The sequence below is a fragment of the Phalacrocorax carbo genome, chromosome 3 (assembly GCF_963921805.1).
Source record: "Phalacrocorax carbo chromosome 3, bPhaCar2.1, whole genome shotgun sequence".
Lineage (NCBI taxonomy): Eukaryota > Metazoa > Chordata > Aves > Suliformes > Phalacrocoracidae > Phalacrocorax > Phalacrocorax carbo.
The window spans coordinates 112,314,594-112,337,230 of record NC_087515.1 but is presented as its reverse complement, the minus strand read 5'-3'; the positions used below and the strand labels follow the sequence as shown (position 1 = coordinate 112,337,230).

General features: G+C 43.9%; 1 protein-coding gene across 3 annotated transcripts in view; it reads left to right on the top strand.

Annotated features, from left to right (window-relative positions):
- Positions 1–22,637, top strand: part of ADAM17 (ADAM metallopeptidase domain 17) — a 37,263-nt gene that overhangs the window by 11,441 nt on the left and 3,185 nt on the right. For all 3 annotated transcript variants that reach the window (XM_064448020.1, XM_064448019.1, XM_064448018.1), the window contains exons 2-18: positions 1,860–1,992; positions 3,456–3,589; positions 4,519–4,607; positions 7,115–7,283; positions 8,083–8,213; positions 9,988–10,077; positions 11,175–11,288; positions 11,830–11,974; positions 12,498–12,586; positions 14,619–14,771; positions 15,638–15,837; positions 16,852–16,955; positions 17,628–17,762; positions 18,698–18,828; positions 19,850–19,928; positions 21,056–21,144; positions 21,810–21,866. In XM_064448020.1, the coding sequence (XP_064304090.1) occupies positions 1,860–1,992; positions 3,456–3,589; positions 4,519–4,607; positions 7,115–7,283; positions 8,083–8,213; positions 9,988–10,077; positions 11,175–11,288; positions 11,830–11,974; positions 12,498–12,586; positions 14,619–14,771; positions 15,638–15,837; positions 16,852–16,955; positions 17,628–17,762; positions 18,698–18,828; positions 19,850–19,928; positions 21,056–21,144; positions 21,810–21,866 (2,042 nt within the window). The remainder of the gene's footprint in view (positions 1–1,859; positions 1,993–3,455; positions 3,590–4,518; positions 4,608–7,114; positions 7,284–8,082; positions 8,214–9,987; positions 10,078–11,174; positions 11,289–11,829; positions 11,975–12,497; positions 12,587–14,618; positions 14,772–15,637; positions 15,838–16,851; positions 16,956–17,627; positions 17,763–18,697; positions 18,829–19,849; positions 19,929–21,055; positions 21,145–21,809; positions 21,867–22,637) is intronic.

Here is a 22,637-nt window from a genome sequence, read left to right as displayed (position 1 = left end):
AGCCAATGATGAAGGTGCTGCTTGACATGCAGCAACTGGGCATGTAAGAGGAAAAAAAACACAACACAAAGGAAGGTGGTAGAAACTTGCCTTTGCATATAACCCGAAACGCATGGTAATGGATTGCAGGTGCTCTCAACCTGTGGGTTGTAAACAGAAATCAGGAAACTGCAACTGCACTGCCCTTCCTGTGTTGCCCAACGGCAGGGGAGGGGCAGCCGGGGAGGGAGAAGCCTGGGAGCTGCTGCTCCGTGGCTTCTGCTGTGATGGAAGCAGCCTTTTCGCCTATCCATTGCTTTGCTGGTGGGTCTGGTGCAGGGCCAAGAGGGTTGTGAGGGTCATCATTGCTCCTGCAGCTCTTTCACTTGCAGTGTATGCAAGCACATGTGTGCACATGTGGTGGTGGTTAATTCTCCTCGCCCGCCCCCTCGCAAAAGAAGCAGTGAGGTGCTTGTCTTGGCCCAAACAGTGCTCCTGCTCTAAAGGCTTTCTTGGGCTTTAGAGGCATGTATTTGGGGATAAATGATGATACTGAGTGTCAGGTTTAAAAAAAATAATTTATATCAGGAGCTATACTAATCTAGATTTCAAGTTGGCGGTCTTGGTTTGTTGCACAAGAGCCAATAAAACTCAATTTAGTGGTGCTGCTTACTTGAAAGTCCAATAAAATGCATGAGGTTACTTGGCTGGGTGGTATAAGCTAGTGATTAGGGGCTCTGAAGAAGTGGAAGGCTGTCTTTGTTAATGAAAGCACACTTTGGTAGCTATCATGTCTGGTTTAGAGCACAACTGGAAATGGAGAGGGGAAGAAAGGGGAAATTTCTTTAATAAAGAATGACTGGATGAGTACTTCTGCCTCTTCTAAAACACAGCTGACTTCACTCCTTTCACTGCACTGAATGAGAACTCCTCTGGCAGAGAAGGAAGATGGTGATGTGGGAATAAGGGCCTCTAAGGCTGTCAATAGTGAAGGAATTGATCAGTGCTGGTGGAAATGAAAGTGGTTGACAGGTGTCTCACCGGGTAGTGGGTGCTCCAGAGAGGAGGACTGCAGGTGGGTGCTCCTGGTGAGGGGATGCCTTTCAAAGCAGCAGGAGGCTTTATCAGCAAGAGTCAAACACAGTTGGCAGCAGGCATTGTGCACTTGTTAATGGTGGAAGCACCTGCAGAATATTGACCTGAATTTGTAATTTGTGTGCTGCTCCTCATAGGGGTTCAGGCCCTTGGTCTCCCCTCCTCTGAACAAGTTTTCGTGTTCTGCATAGGGAAATCAAAGGACTTCTGCGTGGTGGCAAGGTATTGGGAAACCAGGGTACCTGGAGGTGCCTCATGTGTGGCACCTCATTAGTTACTTCTGATTGATCGTGCTATGCAGACATCTGTTTTCTGGCTGCTGTTGGACAGGAAGGTAATAAATGCAGTCCTCATCTGCAGTGAATTTGGTAGAAGTTTCCTAGGTTAAATTATTTTCTTCCTCAGTCTCAGATGGGGACCAGCAGGTGAGGAGGAGAGTGATTCACTCCAGAGAAGTTTCTCCCCCACTTAGTTTCCAGGGGGCAGCCAGGGAGGGCATCAGCTGTTCACAGCTACGGCAGTAAAAATGATTATTTGGTTGCTCAAAAATTGCTATAAGTGAACTAAATTCTTTGTTTGCCTCTCTGATTGTGTCTCGCCTCGCACTATGATTTCTACTTGCCTACCCAAAATGCACCTTTACAGAAATGTACGATAGTTGTTATAAAATTAGAGCAAACTGTGGTCTTGCTGCTGGAATGGGAGGCTCTGTTTTGCTGTTTTATGTGTGCTTTTGTGAAAGAGAGCGTCTCTTGAAACTAAAACTTTCCTTGTTGTTCTTCCAGACACAGTTGAGTCCATGCTTTCAGACTATGACATCCTTTCTCAGTCTAGCATCCAGCAACACTCACTGAAGAAAAGGGACCTCCAGCCTGAGACACACATAGAGAGGCTCTTAAGTTTTTCAGCCCTGCAAAGGTAATTAAATCATCAGCAATGAAATAGCATAATATTTTCCTTCAGTTTGTGATGAATAATGTTCAGTTCCAAACCCAGAAATAGTTATCTTGTTTTCTGTCATGACTGGCCAGTTCTTCTAAGTTAGTGGTCTGCATGGTTATATGACTTCAGAGAGGCTCGAGAGGCTCAGAAGAAACAGAAAAACATGATGCATTGTATTACCCTGTTTGCTGAAGTGGTAGTGATTTGAGATTCCTTTTGCTTTGTTCTTAGCTTCAGTTTCATGTAGATTACTTCCACTGATTGGGTTGGATCCCACTGATACGTCATCTGGCAACATTGTCATACTTCTTGACTGTCCTCTGTTTCTTGAAAATCTCTGCCTTCAGGTTTGGGGAATGTGTGTGCTGGGTTGGCCAAGACGTTTATTTGGTTTCTTTTTTTTTTTTTCAATTGAGGTTTAGTCCCCTTCCTACTGAGTGTAAATTTCCCATTCAATAAAACACTTCTAATAATGTTTTTTATAAGATGGGAAACAGAAGGACAAGTGAAAGGGGAAGGAAAGGTAGAAGAGAGCAGGCATGAAGGTTGTAGGGATTTTATTCTGAGTGTCAGAAAAGTGTCTTACAGATCTGAAATTGTGAATCTGAAATGGGGGAGCAGGGTGAGAATAATGCTTTGTATTAACAAGTGTAGGTTGATCTTGTTCATCTGACATATTTGTCTGCTGTGTTCTCATGTGCCTTTCCCATCTGTCACCTACATCTATAACTGTCATGCAAGTTGTGCATATTTTTTGATTCTCTAAATGTTTGGAGGGAGTGATTTTTAAGTAGGATGTATAAAAGGTTAACGGAATCAAACATCTGGCCGTCCCTGTTTTGTACTGCCTTGTGTGCCCTGGCTTTATGGTGAGGTTGCAATACTGCCAGTGATAATTACAGAATAATTGCAGAGGGACATACCAAAAATCTCTGACCCAAAGCTCATGTAAACCAAGAGCCCATGAGGCTCCTTCTGGAGAAGGTTCTCTACTTACTTCTTGGGGTAGCCTTTAGGTTTTGTGACAATGTATCATCAAAATCTATGGAGTTCAGGATTCTGTTTATGGTCTTCTGACTGTATTATTTCAGAAAAGAAGAACTTTAAGATAATTTAATTTAAAATAGCTGAACAAATTCCTTGGTCTGATTTTCTTTAAACAGTTGCCTGTTTAAAGTGGTTTTGCTTGACTGCAAATGGAAAAGATAAATCATGAGCAAGCTATGGCTGTTTTGGATTCTGGGGATTTCTTTTTTTAATTAAACATCTTTGACTCTTTAAAAAGATTTACAGTTATGGATTACACAGTGTATAATTTTGTAGACTGCTTATCAGAATTAATGCTTTCTAACTTTCAGACCCACAGTGAAATGGAGACTGGATGTATCTGTCATGTGTATACCTTGCATAAAAATAAATGGAAGTAAATTCTTTTACAGGCACTTTAAATTATACTTAACTGCAACTGCTGAACACTTTTCAGAAAAATTTCAAGCATTAATTGTGGATGGTGAAGGCAAGGAAAAGGAGCATCGTGTTCAGTGGCAAGACTTTTTCACTGGACATGTCGTTGGTTAGTATGGACTAGACTGTCAGTGCTGAGAAAGCACAGCTTTGCATGAGTCTCTTGGCCAAAGTAAATGGTGTATTGCCCTCATTTTCATCAGATATGGTTAGCATGAACTAGTAAACTTAGTTCTCATGCCCCTTGGGTTTTCTGATTTCTCTGTGGTGGGTTTGGGGTTGGTTGTTGGTTTTTTTTGGTTTTGTGGGGTTTTTTTTGTTTGCTTGGTGGGTGGGTGGTGGGGTTTTTCTGAGCTATTGCAGCAAGGTCCTAAGATAGGACTCTTCTGTTTAATTTGGCAGCACAAAAAGGTATAATTTACTCAAGCAGCAGCTTGTCTTTTTTTTTTTTAATAATGATGGTGGCTTTAATTCCAGCTGGAACATAGGACTTGAATGATGCTTGTCCCAGAACACAAAGCCCAGGTAGTTAGTGGTGATGCAGTGTTGCCCAGATTGTTCTTTGCAGACTACTTTTCTGTAAAGAAAGGGTATCTTGCTCCACTTTAGTCCAACACTAATGCTTCCGCTAAGTTGTTTTGATTTTTTTATGTTGCCTTTGTGTTGTGGTGAAAGTCTTTTCTACTGGAATGCAGGCTGATGCCATGAAACTGCTGTCTGATAGTAGTAAGATGCAAGCTGCTTTTGTTGGCAGAAGTATTCTGTGTCCCATTACTGATCCCCACAGCCATCTCAACACCTTCTGCAAAATTATCAATTAAATCTGAGTCTTGATGGCTATGACCATTGAGAACTTAATGCTGGGGGTAGTGCTGGTTCTTTTTTTTCTTTTGAACTGGACAGTATAGTGTTCTTCAGGGACTGAGGAAGGTAATTTGATTGAAGTTTAAAAACAGTTTTAAAAGAACCCCGGTGTCTGTGCAGGAGTGTGTATAAATAGAGCTGAATTAATCTCCTTTTTCCTTGCTTATGTTAAAGGCGAGCATAATTCCAAGGTTGTGGCCCATATTGGGGATGAAGACTTTACAGTAAGAATCAATACTGATGGTGAAGAATACAACATAGAGGTATGCTTTACTCCTGAGAGCAATATTCAAACAATTATCTGTCTTCCCTGTGGGTGTTTCTAGTTAGTCAGATTGACACCTCTGTAGCTCAAAATAGACTAGGTGGTGGTGGTGTTTGTTTTGGTGTGAGTAGAGAGGAGAGGGAGAGAAATGTGAAACTGATTTGACTTTTGCAAGTGAGTTTTATTAGCCAGTGACATTCTCTGGTATTTACATGTTTAAGATACATCAGGGAGAAGGGATGTTTTAAGCAGGAAAGGGTTTTAGAAAGAGAAATGGTACAACATTAGTAATTAGTGGTGATCATGTCCTCTAGAATAACAAGTTGTGCAGCCTTCTGAGCGCAGTTGAGGTCTGTTGAGCTTTCTAAAATTTTGGCTTTGTTACATCTTGGAACTTTTCCATTCTTAGAGCTTTATTTGAAAATCTGGTATTTTTCCCTGCTCCCTTGTTCCTGTTTTCCACCGTTTTCATTGCTTGTGTTATTTTAAACTATTGGTTTTAACAAATCAACAAATATATAATTAGAGACTATCTTAATGAGTTGTTCTGTGCAGTATTTTCCCGGACACAAGCTGTATTAGAATGGCTGAATAACAGTAATTATGCCTGAGTGTTATATGGATACTGTAATTGTCTTCAAACCCGAGGATATGCAGAATTATGGGTAAACCTGGGAAATCCAGTCATGTTAAAGTATGAAAGTATGATTGGAGTACCCAAACTGCTGTGCTTGTGTTTTGCATTAAGAGCATATAGTAGCCATTTGATTGTGGCTTAAAGCATTTTTGTGCTTGTGGTCCAGAGTAGTGTAAGCACGTCTCAGTGCTCCACACAGCCAACCCCCTTGCTCCTCACTGGCTGTGTCTGTACAGCTAAATAAAGGCAGGCGATGGCTTGCAGGCTCCAGCTGCCCACTCTGCCTAGCTGTAGCATCCCAGGGTCAGCTTCAGCCCCTAACAGGCCCTGGATAAGATGATGCCCATGTGCAGTCTGAGATGGTGTGTGCCAGAGACCATTCCCAAAAGGCAGCATGGACAAAGCCACTCCACCATTGCCTTCCTTTGCTTTCATGGTCCTCCTGCACCATTTGGAAAGGTTGTGGACCTTTGTGTAAATGCCTGGTGCTCTTGTGCCTTGCCCTAGGATGCAAAATGTGTGCCCTCAGTTTTGCACTGAAGATACATGGCTGCGAGGCCAGCGCAGCCTTTGCATTTCAGGGCCTTTTTGCTGTGAACTGAAAGTACAGTATGCTAAATAATAGTTGCCTGAAGATGAAAGATCACTGCTTAACGGCCAGAAGAGACCCAGACCCAAGTGCTCTGCGGTGTGGACTCGGGCGGTCTGCATTACTTGGCCCTGCCCGTGTTGTATTTGGTGGTGTTGCTGTAGCTGTTATGTACAGATAATAATAGGGATGTGTTGGTTTAAAAAAAAAAAAAGGTCAGTATGCATCTGCTATGGGGATTAGGAAAACCATGGGACTTCGTGCTTTTCTTTTTTTCTTTGCTTTTGGAGACATTTTTATGCTTATAAGTGGTTTGGGTAGCCATTGGATGTTGAAGAGCCTGCCTTCTGCTGTGGAGACTGTGTTCTGCTCTGCACTTAGATATTAGAAGTTGGTGAAGGGTTTAGAGGAGAAACCATACGAGGAGCAGCTAAAGTCACTTGGTTTGTTCAGCCTGGAGAAAAGGAGACTGAGAGGAGACCTCATGGCGGTCTGCACCTTCCTCAGAAAGGGAGGAGGAGGGGCAGGCGCTGATCTCTTCTCTCCGGTGACCAATGACAGGACCTGAGGGAATGGCAGGAGGATGTGCCAGGGGCGGTTTAGGTTGGATATTAGGAGAAGATTCTTCACCCAGAGGGCAGCGGAGCACTGGAACAGGCTCCCCAGGGAGGCAGACACAGCACTAAGCCTGACGCTATTCAAAAAGCACTTGGACAACGCCCTCAGAGGCATAGTGTGAATTTGGAGTTGTCCTGTGCAGGGTCAGGAGTTGAGCTCAATGATCCTTGTGGGTCCCTTCCAACTCAGGACATTCTATGATTCTGTGATTCTCTGTTATCTGCCAGTTCCTGTGCTTGTGGTCAGTGTGTTTGTTAGCATAGTGTAAGCGTCTCCTCCCTGGCTGTGCCAGTCCCTCCACACTGTTATGGAGGGAGTGGAGGAGCCTGAGATGCCTCTTCATATTCAGGAGGGGAAGAAAAATTCTGTCTCTTCTACAGCCTTATCAGGTGGCTGCTGCTGCTGTGTTGAGATGGTCTTAGGTTTTTGGATGCCTGTGTACCATGAGAGTGTTGAATTCTGTTGGCTTTCTTGGGGACATTGTCTTATCAGTAGGCTTATTGCTGTGGATTAAATTATTGTAGTCCAATGTATTTGTGTGTGTGTACACATAAAGCTGTGGGGATTTGGTACATAAATATAATTGTTTTTACTTCTGTAGACCTAGTCTTTGCATTCACTTTGTTCCTAACTAATTGCATTTCTGTTCTTGTGCCGTCAGCCACTGTGGAGATTTGTAGATAATGTGCAAGATGAAAAACTGCTGGTCTACAGATCTGAAGATATTAAAGATTTCTCACGATTGCAGTCCCCCAAAGTGTGTGGTTATTTAAAGCTGAATGAAGAAGAACTGTTGCCAAAAGGACTGGAAGACAGGAAGCAAAACGAATGTGAGTGTCTGTGACTTGGGAGAGCAGCATCTTTGAAACAAATGCTTGAATTCTGGCTGTGTAGGCAAGTAAAATCAGAACCTGGGTAATAATCTAATTCAACTATTCAGGCAGCATCCCTCTTCATGCCTGCTCTCCATCCAAAAAAGCCCCAACAACTGATGAAAGCAAGAAGCTGTCGCTAGGGGCATGTTTCTTCCCTGGATTGTTGAAAAGAGATTTGGTCCTACCGAGGTGCAGGCTAAGAAGAGCAAGCTCTTCCATCAGGCCTAAGCAGTGTTTGTTGTGATAGCTGGGAGCAATGTAGGTGAATGTTAAAACAACTTCATACTTCTGTGCACTGTGCAGCAGGATATGTTTGGCCTTGGTGATCATTCTAAGAGTCCATCTTGAGCTGTGGTGGGTTTTTGAGGGTTTTGGGTCCCTCTTTCCTCTGTCCTCAGCTGTGAGAGCAGAGGTGGGGATAAGGACTAGGAACAGGAGGAGGAGAGGTGTTAAGGCTGAGATAATGACCATAAAAGCTCTGTGGGTAAATTTGTTGAATAGCTCAATTTCACTACTATACATTCCTTTCCTTACAACAAATTTAAAGTCTGGTATGATGGCAAAATTTAAGAATAATTAAAAGAAAACAACCAAAACCAAACCTAACAACAAAAAACAAACCCCAAACCAAGCATCCTCTACTTCCCCCCAAAACCCCCCAAACTCACATTCATGTCTTAAATAAGGGTAATAGATGCAGCAGTGGCAGTTTTATTGAGCATTTATTTAATTGTGTTTAAAATGTTCACATTAGCAAGCATCCATCGGAAGAAAAGAGCTGTTCCAGAGAACTCCAAAAACACGTGCAAGATGTTGGTAGTGGCAGATCACCGTTTTTTCAAGTATATGGGCCGTGGGGAAGAGAGTACTACTATAAACTATTTGGTAAGCAAATATGCTCTGTTACAATTTGCTGGAGTAAATGGAGGGGCAAACCAGTGATTCAGTAGTCAAAAGAACATACAGCTTATACCTCTTTTTTACAGCATATATATTTTACAACATGACTGTGTGTGCATTTTCCCTGGAAAAGTGCTGAATTGTGCTTTAAAAATATTTTTCTAATGGTGATACCATAGCTAAATACTCTTCTTCTAGTTTCATTTATAAACAAATCCCTTCCCTTCACATACTACTTCTGGCTATGCTATGTTCTGCCTAAGAAATGTTAGTTTTCCAGTCAGAGCTTTAGAATCTCCTGGATTTTGAATTCTACTGCAAATCATCCAAGCATCTTTAAAGTTCAAGCGTGCTGAAGACTCCTATGAGAGGCAAAATCAACTTGTATAGATTTTTTTTCAAATTCTTCCAGGATTCTCTGTCCAGAACAATAAATTTGAAGCAGGCATAGTAGACAATTTGTTTGGGTTGTACGTGGGTGTTGTGGGTTGACCCTGGCGGGTAGCTCAGCCCCGTCCAGCCACTCACTCACTTCTCCACAGTAGGATGGGGGAGAGAATCAGAACGGTAAAGGTGAGACAACTCGTGGGTTGAGATAAAGACAGTTAAATAGGTAAAGCAAAAGCTGTGTGCACAAGCAAAGCAAAACAAGGAATTCATTCACTGCTTCCCATCAACAGGCAGGTGTTCAGCCATCCACGGGAAAGCAGGGCTCCGTCACGCGTAATGGTTACCAAGTAACCTGGCCAAAACTAGTACAACGGGGTTGTCTACCTGACAGGCTTTTGTGAAATAGAATGCCTGTCCCCAGCCTTTCATAAGAAGTGGAGAGTATGGGTTTGCAGACTTAAGACAAAAACAAATGAAACCACTTCTGGAGGCCTGTTTTTTGTTAAGAGTCTCTTTCTGAGCCTGAATCTTTGAAACGCTAATGACTCTGTTCCATCTTTGCTGGCTTTTTGACCTTTCTGTCCCCAGAAATGTTTATATTCCCCAGGTAAAGGAGCCTCAATTTGTGTATTTGCAGATATGCTATTATCTCAGCACCTGACACATGACCCTCCCAGGCTAACCTGCTGTTGTGTTTCCCGGGTAGATGTGTACTGTAAACAACGCAGTGATTAGAAAACTAAAGCATAAACTATTATGGAGTGGCTTTGAATGTGACTTTTCATTCAGAGCAAGTTTGATGGTTTATATTTAGTAGAATGTTGTTTTTAAGAAGATGAGAATGGCATGAAAAGTGAGGTATTGATAGCGAGCACTAACAAGAGAGTTTCTGGAACCTTGTGCTTGAACCATAATGAGGAAAATAATAGGTTTTCGGCTGGGAGAGGGAAGCAGGCCCCGGGGGTCAGTTAAACTAGTTAAGCATCATGCTAAAACAAAGCAGTAAAAACAACTCCCTCCTCTGACCTTTCCCTCAAAGAAACCTGGAAAAATAGTATATGAACAAAGCGTTTCCCAAGATGTCTTGTTCTTAATATTATCGCTCTTCCACTACACAATTGAAAGTGATAAATGGGGAAGTTTGTACTGCTTTTTTATGATGGAAAATTTTCAGGGATATTTAATAATACTCTCTGGGTCCAAGTGCTGTTGGTTTTGGACCAGTGAGTATGTCTGTTTTGTTATATTAGGTTCAATTTTAATATGAAGTCAGTGTTTCTAGGTAAGTATGTTGCACCTTCTTTGAGTGTCTTGAATTTTATTACATGAAACCTCGGAACTAAATAACTAGTTTTTCTTTTCTACGTAGATTGAATTGATAGACAGAGTAGATGACATCTACCGAAATACTTCCTGGGACAATGGAGCCTTCAATGGGTACGGCATACAGATAGAGCAGGTATTCACTGAACTATGCAAAGGGTTTCTAATTTAAAGGATAAGAACATGTTTTGGATATCAAAATTTCCAATTATTTTATCTGCATTAGAGCTAAAATAATCAAATCCTACATTACTAACTCCAGCCAGGAGCATGCTGTAATAGCATCGTACCAGAGGTGGTGTTAATGATTTGACACAGCATGTCCATTTCCAGTTCCTTGCAGCTTTTAAGACTGGAGTTCTCAGGGAGAATCTTTCTATATTTAACCTCAATTCAAAGGTGCTTTTTTCCAGAATATGAGCAATTCTTGTTTCTGTCAGACATGCTCTTAAGCATGTATTTAATGTTTGCATCTATGGCTAGTGCTTAGCTTACAAAGACTGAGCGGGCTTCAAACACAGATGAAAAAAACACAAATCCTCCCTGAAGAGCTTTAATAACTCCCCTTAGACATCATGCTATCAGGATAATGTAGAGGCTGATACAGGGTGGACACACGGCACGTAGTGACTACAATTTATGTGATGGCTTCTGAAAGTTAGTGCGCAGAAATCTAGAAAAGGACGTTAAAAAGAAGAGGAATACTTTGGCTCAGTGTACTGTGAAAGCTGTGGTGTGAAACACGGGGACTCATGGTACAGGCTAGCTGCCCTTGGCTGGGAAAGGGTCTACAGGAACAAGGAAGGAGAGTTAATTGGGCAGGGAGGGGGAAAGAACATGATGCACTAGTTCTAGGTTACTGAAAAAGTATCAATCTTTTAAAATACGTTTTGGTTAGCTAGAACTCTGAAATGGTTTGGGGTTATTTATACTACACGCAAATCCTGGTTGTATTTGGTCGTCCTTTTTGCTAGAGTACCATGCATCTCAAAGCAGAATGTTACAGTGAAAACTGTTGATGTTGCTCTATAAAATGGCTTGTGGAGTTGCTTCTGATGTAGTCAGTGTATCTTTAGTAGCAGAGGCTGAAAAGTTAACATTAGAAGCATGCTGAGTCTGAATTTTTCTTCTTGCAGATCTATTGAGACATTTAAGATTACATTGAAAGCTTTTCTGTAGCTGTAAAATTGATCAAAATTCCTCTACATTGTTGTTGCCCTTTTTGAAATGTAGATTATCATCCACAATGAGCCATATATTGTAAAACCTGGAGAAAAGCATTACAATATGGCAAAAAGTTACCCAGATGATAAGAAAGATGCCTGGGATGTGAAAATGCTGCTAGAGGTAGGTCATAACCCTTGAAAAATTGTGCCCCTGACAGAGAATTAGTCATTCATACAGCTGCAGTGTAGTAACAGATGAAACTCCTCTATTTCCTTCGCCTGATGGGTAGATGTTATGCAAAGTCAAACGAGCTGATGTGCCCTGTAGCCCATGGTAAAGGGCTCCATTGCACAATTATAAAGCACACACCAACTCAAATTATTAATATGTGGCCTGAGTCAGAAAGGCAGTCCTGATATGTCTGGCCCTGAGACTGGCTGCCTTGTGACCTTCACCAGACTACCGTACTTGGTCTTCCCCTCTCTGTGAAAAGGGGAAGTGAATAGATGAGTTACGTAAACGAATGTGTACAATGTACTTGGGTATTAATTTGATTTTCTACAGCTCGTTAGGACTGGTAACAGCTGCTTTTTTTCAGAATTAACCAGATCTAGAAGGTGCCTGTCCGTCTCATTAGATAAATGTTCTTAGCTAGAGACTTCTAATATATGCATTGTAATGTGTCTTACAAAGATCTGACTTATCTATTCGTTCTTTAAAGCAATTTAGCTTTGATATTGCTGAAAAAGCAGCTCACGTGTGCCTTGCTCATCTCTTCACATATCAAGATTTTGACATGGGAACGCTTGGATTGGCTTATGTTGGCTCTCCCAGACCTAACAGCCATGGTGGCATTTGTCCTAAAGGCAAGGCTTCCTTTTCTTCCTTCTCAGTTGTGGGTTGAGAGCTAGTTTTTGTTACTTGTGTTTAATCCTCTTCTCTAGCTTCCACAAAGCATGACGGGTTATTTGTATAGACTCTAGTGGTTGGTTTTCAGATAAAATAGCTGTTTTATTGAGTGGAGCTGGAAAAAGAAGGGAGGGAAGGATAAAAGTGTACTAAACTATCTGGTGTGAAAAAGCTGGCTAGACCAAACCCTAGACCAAGGGCTGCTTTGTGTGGGCGCATCTTGCGGCAGTTCTGGAATGGCAGATGCTGTTGTCTTGGAAATTTCTTATATTTCCCCTTTACTGCAATACATGAGTTTTGTGCTGTGCTCAAAAGATTCCCCACTACAAAAACTGGCAAGAGGCAGGGTCTCACTGGTGAGCCTGTGAGAACAATAAAGCTGTTCATATCTCCAAAGAAGTATCCCTCTCTCCCCCAGAAATCCTGAAACCCAAGAAAAATGTTTGGCAATTTTGATTTGTTTCTTTCTCACTTCTGTAGCTTATTACAGTCAAATTGCAAAGAAGGACATCTATCTGAACAGTGGCTTAACCAGCACCAAGAACTACGGGAAGACCATCCTCACAAAGGTAGAGTATTCTCCTCTGCAGAGCATGGATGTTCAGTGTACGTACCAGTGTGTGGGTGATGTGTGCCATGGGATTGTGCCAGACTTCCGTGCTCCCTCAGAAACAAGATGCTGGCTTTCTGATTGAGTCAGGACCCTGGAGACAGGAGTGTAGGTCTACAAAACCAAAATCATAGTTTTTGTCCTTGCTGACAAGGGGAGTTGGGACTGAATGGAATTGGAGATTGAATTCCCTGGGGAACAGTAATGAGGAAACGTAGCCAGTGTCTAATAGGAGCTGTAGTTCTTCAGACATAAACAGGATTTTGATATCCAAAGATGAATTTAAATGTAGTTTGCTTTTTAAAAATACCAAACAAGCCCTCAACAGAACAAGCAAATATTATACAACAAGTAGACTAACAATAAGAATAAAATCAGTGTGCTGACTCAAATAAAGTGATGTGTTTGCTATTACGTATGTCTACAATGTGCGGATGGATGATTGTGTATGCTTGGTGTGTTCCATTTGCAAGGTAAAGCAGTGAAAGTGGTTCAGGCAAAGTAGGTGGTTTAGTTTGGGCCTCTTAATGAAATTTCTCTACCTGATTTTTGTGTGTGCGTCCTGGATAAGTAGAGCAGAGAACAGTATAACTAAGCCTAATGTAAATTGATGGTGTCTGGATTTTTTTTCATCCTTGATGATATAGTAAATACACAAAGGCCTGAATATGAGCTTTGTCTCACTTGTAAAGATACCAGAGCAGCGCCTGTGTTTGCATCTACCAAATCTTTGCAGTTGGGCATATTTCTCTTTTGCTGACTACTTCTGACTTTTCAGCTGTGCTTTTCTGTAGCCTTATTAGAAATGGAATTCACAATTGATGTGTGGGCTAAAACTTGGCACAGAAGCTGTCAAGAAGCTAGGAAAAAGAAAAGACAGTGAAGCTTTGTGTGAGAGGGAGGTTGACAGAGCTCCAGCCGTTGCCATGCTATTTGCATTTGTTGTTCAATCTCCAAGCTGGAGTTGTGCCTTGGATCACAAAGAGGATTGAGTTGATGTGTTCCCAGTGGCAGTCACAAAACTTGGGATGAGGCAGAGGGAGCGTTATGGATTGGTTTCACGGGGAGAGTGTCACACGGTGTCCACTTAGGTTTTGAAAGACAAAAAAATATCTGTGTAAAACCCTTCCCCAAATTAAATGTGATGAAGCACAGGGGTGATCCCTGGGCAGCTCTTCTGACTGGCTCTCGCATTAGCTGTGCCTACCCTGGGTACTGGTACTGCTCCTTGCAGTGCTTGGTCCTTCCTGTGCCTGCACAGCAGCTGAAATGAAGGTTATTAGCTCGTCAGACTTGCTTCTTGCATGAACTTCTCCGCCTCCTTGTGGTTAACTTTTATTCCTGTGCAAGTTTTATTTGAGATTGTCGCCTTGTGAGCTTGACGCCGTCTGCTGGTCAAGGCACTGCAGGGAGGAGCGCAGCGAGGCAGGGCGGTTTGGGATCCTCAGCAGAGGGAGTCCCGTCTTGCATAGATGATGCTGGAAATCCATCCCTGTTGGGCCACATTTGTAGGTGTCTTTCCTAGTAGTCGTGCAATAGAAGAGCTTATTCAGCACTCCTAATGTCATCATCCATTTAGAAGAAACAATGGCAAGATATGTTAAATGAGATTAACTAGTCATGGTAGCTGGTGTTTGGACTTTTTTTTTTGTTTCAACTTTTTATGCCTTCTAGCTATTTAAAAGCCAATTTTAATATTTTAAGAATCTGCAGTGCATTGAAAACAAGATTCAATCAGTACTCTAGGACAGTGTTTTGCCTCTAACAGTGGTTTAGTATTCAAACCTAGTCCTGGAACTTGCCTTTGGAAATGCACCATAATTTTACTCACCTTCAGTTGCCCACTTCTAATAAAAATGTGTTCACAGGGAAATCACTTTCCATCTCAGTGTATCTTAAAATTGCTGGTGGCCTGGAAGTAGCTGGGATATTCCGTCCTGTCCTGCTCAGACTGATTTCTTTCAGCATTACTTTTTTTATGTTCAAAAAAGGAGGCAGACCTGGTTACGACACATGAACTCGGACATAACTTTGGAGCAGAGCATGATCCTGATAGTCTTCCAGAATGTGCCCCCACTGAAGACCAGGGAGGGAAATATGTTATGTATCCAATCGCTGTCAGTGGAGATCATGAAAACAATAAGGTATAGTTGCATAGTTTTGCTTCCACATACAAGTTTTTGCTGTGGTCAGTGACCCTTTGCGTGGAAAGTCTATTTAGTTAATGATTCCTGTAGCTTGAAACTGTGAGGAATGTAATGGATTAGCTGTAAGAATAAAACATACTTGCATGACATTGGGTTGTCTGCAAGATAAGCTCATCTCTGGATTCTGAGTTTCACTGGAGTTCATAGTATGCTCAGCTGCTTTTTTTCATTAGTTGTTTGCAACTGGCTGTGGCTGCATGTTCCTAAAAGCAAGTCATCGGCAAGAGTCAAATACAGGAGCTTCAGTACCAAATAGCATTTGGGTGGTCCTCAGCTATTCTTGTTGGAGAGAGACTGCCAGACGCCGCAGCCGTGGTGCTCGCCAGTCTCAGAAGTTTGCACTGGCAGTGTGGACTTGGCATTGTGCCTGTGCTGCAGATGAGGAGCTAAGATTATTGAGGGGATGATTAGTCTGCAGTCTGGTCTGACTTGTGATTCATGTCTAGTCCGGCTGCCGAGTGGCAGCGCAGTCTCTCCCCATTGCTACACCTTCGCAGCCCTTCCTGGGGATGGTTGCTGGTGGTCCTGAAGCTGTGGGAGAGCTGGAGCTGGCTCTGTGACCCTGAGCCAGACTGCGTGGGGGTGTCCCTGCATTGTAATGTAGCAATGTCCTTTATGGAGCCAGCCATTACTTTCCTATCTTAAAACTTTTCCAAGGTATCAAACCGGCAGTGTAGAGAGAGTAACTGCTTTCTGAGACACCAGAATTTGGAGGCGTAAGGAGGCTGAGGCTGTCTTAGATGCCACTTGTTGGTGGAAAGGTATGCCTCTCAGTGCTGCTCTTTCCTCTCGTGACTCTCCAGATGTTCTCAAGCTGCAGCAAAAAATCCATCCATAGGACCATAGAGATCAAGGCCCAGGAGTGCTTCAAGGAGCGCAACAACAAAGTGTGTGGGAACTCCAGGGTGGATGAAGGGGAGGAATGCGATCCTGGCCTCTTGTACCAACAGGCTGATCCCTGCTGCTCTGCAGACTGTAAACTGAAAGATGGTGCCAAATGCAGGTAGGGGGAAATAAGCTGCGACTTCTCTTACACAGCAGAGAGCGCTGGGCTGAGAGCTCCTAAAGCCACCTGCGGCATCACAGACCCGTTCCCTGGCCCTAAGGCTGAACATGTGAGCTAAAGAAAATAAAGGATTTCAGGAGAGGCTGCTGTGTGCATGCACTGTTTACATACATTAATTTTTATAGCATTCTGTTCCTTTTTCTGAGAAGTGCCATGAGCTACAGTTCTGATTTTTATGTTGTTATTATTATTCAAAACAAGGCATTTAAAAATTATTATTAAAAATTTCCTGTGCAAACTTCCCACGCAAATACAATTTTTCCTTGTGGCTTCAAAGTGGGATCACATACTCGTATTTTCAAGACAGCTGCAAAATGTGTTTGAGCAGACAACACAGTGACCGCACTAGATGAGTCCCCTCTCTGTTGTTCTGGCTCTTTGGGGTGTTCGTGGCCCTGTTGCAATGCAGTGCCCAGTCTGTTTTTTCAGAGTTCAGCTCTGCACCACATAACAGCAGAGAGCTTGTGCAACTCCTCTTGTTTAGCAAGAAATTCCCTCAACTTTAATTGCTGTGGTTGTCCTAAGGGCCTTCTTGCATTAAATGCAGAACAAAGAGAATAAAGAGAGCAGAATGAAGAGTAGTAAACCTTTGGGACAAATGGGGGGAAAATGTGGCGGGAAGAAAACAGTGAAGGTCTTGTTGCACAGCAAGTAACAAGAGGATCCAGGTGCCTTGAAGAAATATAAGGATCCCTGTGTTGTCTCTCAATATGTTGTACCTTCTGTGTGCTTTTACCTTTGGTAAATGAAGAGTGAGTGGGTGTGTAGAAAGGTGGTTGTGGGAGGGGATAGAGAGGGCAAGGGTTTTGAATCAGTGAGTCAGTCTCCAAGAAGTAGCTTTTTCTTTTTTCCTAAACATTGCTTTTTTTCCTTGGCTTTGTCACGCTCATACTTCTGTTTAAAATAAAAAAAAGCTTAATATTTCTTCCTTTCATTTCGATCTTTCCACAGTGATCGGAACAGCCCCTGCTGTAAAGGCTGCCAGTTTGAAAGTGCACAGAAGAAATGCCAAGAAGCCATAAATGCCACTTGTAAAGGAGAGTCTTTTTGCACTGGTAGGATGTGTTTCTGTCCCCTTTATGTCAGCCAGCCAAGCGCTCCAGGCTCAGTGTCCTGTTCGATCCACTTTCAAAGTAGTGCCCTTTATTCATCCGGTACATGTAATTTTAGAGACTAGTTAAGCATCACGAAATTGCCCTGTAATGAGTTTCATTGTAGTTCACGAGTCACTTGGTGATTTACTGTCCAGAAGAATATGAAAAATGTTGATTTTTTTTTTTTCCTTCCTTCTTTCTTTCCCTTAAAAAAAGTAAAAGCAAAACAGGATGTGTCACTGGGAGGGGACAAGAATGAGCTGGATCTTACCATAGAAAGGGTGGAATTACTACAACTCTGCTTCACTTCCCCACTTGTTTACTTCCTCCTCGTAATCTTTCCAGAAGGCAAGGAGTCAAGTCAGAGTTCCTGCTTGCACTTGCAGGCCCTGCTGCCTACTCCTCGGTCGCAGGAATGCCAAAATGCCTGAGCTGTTGAAAGCCTCCAAAGCGGCTGCTGCCTCTCGGAGGAGCTGGCAGGCAGCCTGCAGATCAAAGTCAAGAACAAGCTATTAGGGGTTTCCCCCAGGATGAGTCTGGGTTCCCCTTATTGTCTTTTTTAATTCTGCACACCTAGGTGCTCTGCCCTTTACTCTAACACAGTCCTCCCACCCTGTTGACCTCCACCTGTAGGGAACAGCAGCGAGTGTCCCCCTCCAGGGAATGCTCCAGATGACACAGTCTGCGTGGACATGGGGAAGTGCAAGGATGGGGAGTGTGTCCCTTTCTGCGAGAGGGAGAAGAACCTACGGTCGTGTGCGTGCAACGGTGGGTGACATGGGACTGAACTGAAATGCGCACTTCAGCTCTGCTCCTCAGAGAGTGCTGGCTTTGCTGTGGGCTTGCCTGTTGGAGGGCTGAGTGTATTGCTTCCGAAAGAGGTCGTTGGTTTTTCAGGGCTAGTGTTTTCTGTTTGGAAAACAAATGTCCTCGTGACCTCTGGTGGTCAGGTTTGAAGTCATTAAGATGAGACTTACGGTCTGGCACCCCAGTTAAAGGAGAGGGCACTTTCCCACCCTCCACCTCCTCTGCCACGGGCAGATGGGAGGGAAAGTTTGATTCTTCTCTGATTGTAAAGAGATCCCAGGCAACCTCTGGACGAAGCGTCTGGCAGAGGAGTGGTAGCCTCCAATGAGTGGTTAAAGAAAGATTTCAAAGAAGTTAAAGTGCACAGAGAGCACAGAATCCCTGAGTCCTGTTCCCTGCTACTGCAAACCTGCCTGTCATATGTTACTGTCAGTAAGCTTTGCTGTGTGCTTACTCTCTGTCTCAGCTCTTGAACCTGGTACAGCAGCTGGGCGTGGGAGGAGAGCTTCACAGGGGCAGTGTGAGGAAGTGCTGTGAGCCCTGCCATTTGACATGGAGCCAGGGAGAAGGGTGCCTAGAGGACCCAAAGTCCAAGAAATATTTAAATCTATGTCTTAGACATATTTGGAATTTTTTCACCTGCCCATTGATTAGGAGTATCAGCTTGGAGAGCTTGGTCCCACTGTGTCCCCTAACATGTTGCACAGGGCATCTGGCTGAGTTTGGTCACCAGAGAAACTGAAATTGGGCAACTTGCACAATCCTGCCTCCCCCATGGGGAAGCTGGGCGGGAGCATGGTCAGCCAGGGGATGTGTGGGGTTGTGCACCTGCGTGGTTGTGGGTTTGCAGGTGACTCTTGGTGCTGCCAAGCAACAAGTTTGTTGCTTTATTACAGAAACGGATAACTCCTGCAAGGTGTGCTGCCGGGACGAGCAGGATAGGTGCATACCGTACGTCGATGCTAACGACCAGTTCCTGTTCCTGCGCAAGGGGAAGCCTTGCACTGTGGGTTTCTGTGATACAAATGTAAGTTTTCTCAGATGTCAGCACACTGCATGATCTCCTTCTGTGGCTGGGTGTTTGAGGCCTCTGCAATGAGGACTATGCTGATAAAGAGAAGCCAAAGCTTGACGTCCTGCTGAGCAGGGTGATACTAAGTACCTCTCCGCAGAGTAAATATTAAAAGGTGCCTGAGGCTGTAGATGGAAGCTAGTTCTGAAGAGAGGTGTGCAACGTGTAGCTGTTACCTTCTGTCATCGGTTGCTGCTCCCCACAGCTCAGCCAGCCAGCAGTCTGTGCAAAAGAGGAGAATGAGTTCTGCCGTAAGCTCAGCTAGGTGTGCAGTGCTTGCTGTTTCACCTGTTCACGTTAGCGCAGTTAATTTTGACTAAAATAATACAGGTCAGGGAGCAATGGCATGAAAATCTAGCTGGCAGTGTCTGAGGGGGGCAGCGAGCCCATAGCGGGGAGACTAGTGGGCGGCTGGCACTGTGCCCGTTGCTGTGGTACAGCTGCACAGACAGTCACCTCATCTGCAGACCCCAGTGGTCGAAGCTAAACGGGGTGTTGGCAGAAGGGAACTTGGGAGGGCATGCCCCAGCCCTTCTGCTGGCAGAACTGCAGGACCGATGATCTGCTGTGTTAAACCATCACAGCCAGATCTGGGAGTCTGTGACCTCAGGCTTCTGGGAGCTGCAGCCTTCTCGGTGAGTAATGGGAGCTGAGGCTTCCAGTGCTTAAACCACTCCAGAAACCTCAGGTTTATGTCCTATCATGGGGCGAGAGCGGGGCAGTTTTTGCACATTTCAAACATTAAAACTTCATCTGTTTCAGACAGCTATAGAATTGAAACTGTTTTGCCAAAAATAAAGGCAGTAACAATGGACGGCTGCTACTGGGCATGAGTGTAAACCTATATTCAGAATGTAAGCTAAGTGCTGCTGTGTCTGTAGCTTTTATTTCTTTATAATCTTTGTATCTTCTTCCCTCTCCATCTTACACTTAAATAGCATAAGATTGTTTTGTAAATGAGTGTTTACTTTTTCAGGGTAAATGCGAGAAGCAAGTACAGGATGTGATTGAAAGATTTTGGGATTTCATAGACCAACTCAGCATCAATACGTTTGGTAAGATATGTAACCGTATCCTTTTGGGGTTTTTTTTAGTTCATGACGTGAACCTTTAAAGCCTCAGAGGGAGTTAGCTGGCTGTTTTTATTCACCAGTATGCAAGGGTAGCTAGTAACTGTGTTTCTGATATATATAAATATATATGTGCCTAAAGTTTGACAATGCTGATCTTGCCTTTTAAAGCTGAAAGGATGGGGGATCATTTTGCATTTTTCCACTCCATTATTTTCTAAGCCTCTTCCAAGCTTGTAAAGGGGATGATAGCTTCTTGTCTGAATACTAAGAAGGAGGCCAATTAGAGAGAAGTAAAGAACGGGCAAGTTTTTTAGAGGTCAGCTAGATTCAGTGTAGTATAAACTCTCTCGTATTTAAGAAAACCACTGAGGCCATGCACCTCAAGCTGTGTGCGTGCTTTGCGTCACTGCCCGGTGACTGTGCGTGGGCCTCCTTGGTCTTGACCCCCCTGTGCAATCCAAGCAGGCAGCCCCGCAGCGTAGCCCCCCAGCGTCTCCCTCTGTGCCACTGGAACCATACAAAACCTGTTACTAAGCCAGTGCTGTGTAATGACGGGGTGAATCCATATGCTCACGGTAACGCTGTGCCGACAGAGTGTAATTGTCTGTCTGGGTGTGGGGCTTTCAATCTTGACTTTCAGGATCAAAAAATTGTTTCTTAGGTAATTGTTAAAGCTATGTAGCCTGCTCAGGTAGAGGCAGTTTGTATACATTTGATGTTCAAATACTTTGTTTGTGGAGGCAGGTAGTTGCCGCTTGACTGTAATGTCAGAATTTGGTAACAGACGCGCAGTGTGTCTTGTATAATTGAGAGGGGCAGCTCAGCTAACTTGATATAGCCTGTACCAAAACAACCCATATTAAATGTTCTAGCCTGTCAGCTTTTCTCATCAAAGAACACATGAAAAAACCTGTTATTGTTAACGTACTGGATACAGTTTTCTAAAATTGTATAGTTTCTATTCTCTTCGCCTAGTCCTGCAGCCTGTGCTTCTCTGTGTGGTTCTGTGGCTTGGCTTGCGTGAGCAGCGGCTGCAGAACCAGGTAGAATGTGTATGGGCGTGAAGCAGTGTTTGGTAGGTCACTAACAAATATGAACTGGTTTCACAGGGAAGTTCCTAGCGGATAATATAGTGGGCTCTGTGCTTGTCTTCTCCTTACTTTTCTGGATCCCCCTCAGCATCCTTGTGCATTGTGTGGTGAGTAAGCTGTCTTTGAGATGACTGCTTGGCTGGACTGAGCTGTGAGAGAACACCCTTCGTACCTGAAATAGCAGATGTCTGTAGGAGAAGGTGGTGGGAAGCTTTTAGCGAACCCCAGGGGGAGAATCCAGCATATGTAAGACTTACTGCACCTTCAATAGGCAAAACTCCTGCTAAACTCTGCCGGGTTCTGGCAGACCCAGTGCTCTCATGACTATTCCCTGGAGCCCTTCCCATTCTTTCCTAGGCAGATTTTCTACCTCTGCATCCCGAATTCTACCCAAGTATAATTTTGGTAACTTCCATTAGAGTCAAAAGTTTTCTAAAGCCCACATGTTGTGACACCCGCATTTTGTGGGGAGACCCAGAGCAGGAAGTGGTCTTGTTTGAGCTTGGGTGGATGGGTGAAGAGAGTGAGCTCACAGCAGCTGAGAGCGTGGGCATGTGGTGTGTTGCTGACGGCAGTGTGGGGTTAGAGCAGAGGGTTGCTGTGCCCACGAGCACTACTAGGGTGGATCGGAAGTCGCAGGAGGTGGGGGAAGGGAAGAGAGCCCCACACCCTGCCGTGTCCCTGCAGGGAAGTGGGGACAGGGACCTTGCAAGTGGTAAACTAACTTTCTTATTTTGTGTGTGTATGTTTTGGTTTGTTTGTTTTCTAATAGGACAAGAAATTGGACAAGCAGTATGAGGAGAACACGAAGTCCCTGTTTTGCCCCAGTGTAAGTTGCTGTCTGAATATGAATTGGCAGAAAGCTTTCCAATAGGTATTAGAAAATCTGAACCTATGGTGTGCATGGAGCATTTATCAAGCGATAACAGACAGACCTGGAGCCCCATGCCTCACGCTGCAGACGGATGAATCGGCTCGAGGGAAACTGTTTTCTTGAGCAATTCTGTGTTCAGTATATCAAGAACTGCAGCATGGCAGGCTCTAACTCTTCCTTCCTGAAAGAGCTGTGCCTTGACCTTGTTGACAGAGCAGCTCTCTTGCAGCAGCCGCAGCTCCGGGGCAGGAAGCCGCTCTGCTCTGCGGAGCACTGCTTTGCACAGCAGGCACCTGCATACGGGGTCCCCTTGCCACAGGTCATTCGGCAGCTTCAACCACAGACCGCTCGTTCCCAGCCAGCTGGTGTCAACAAAGCACGAGGCTCAGCAGGAAAATCTCTGCAAAATGTGGTGTCTCTGCAGAACGGTTGTTTGCAGAGTCAGCTTCTAGTGGCCAGATATGCTAAAGCCTTCCAGTCGCTTATGGGAGAGCTGGCCTCAGGGTGCAGGGAGCTGCCAGTGACATTTTTCACCGTGTAGGTACTGAGTTGGGAGAGAAGAGCAGCAAAAAAGTGCCTGGATAAATTCTAATTGCAGTCCAGCACAGGGTATCTTCCGACATAGATTTTCTGGTGTCCTGTCCAGTGCTTTGACAACCCAATTCTTATTAATAACTGAAACATTTGGTTAAGGAAATGATGTTTTGTAACAGGAGGGGGGAAAAA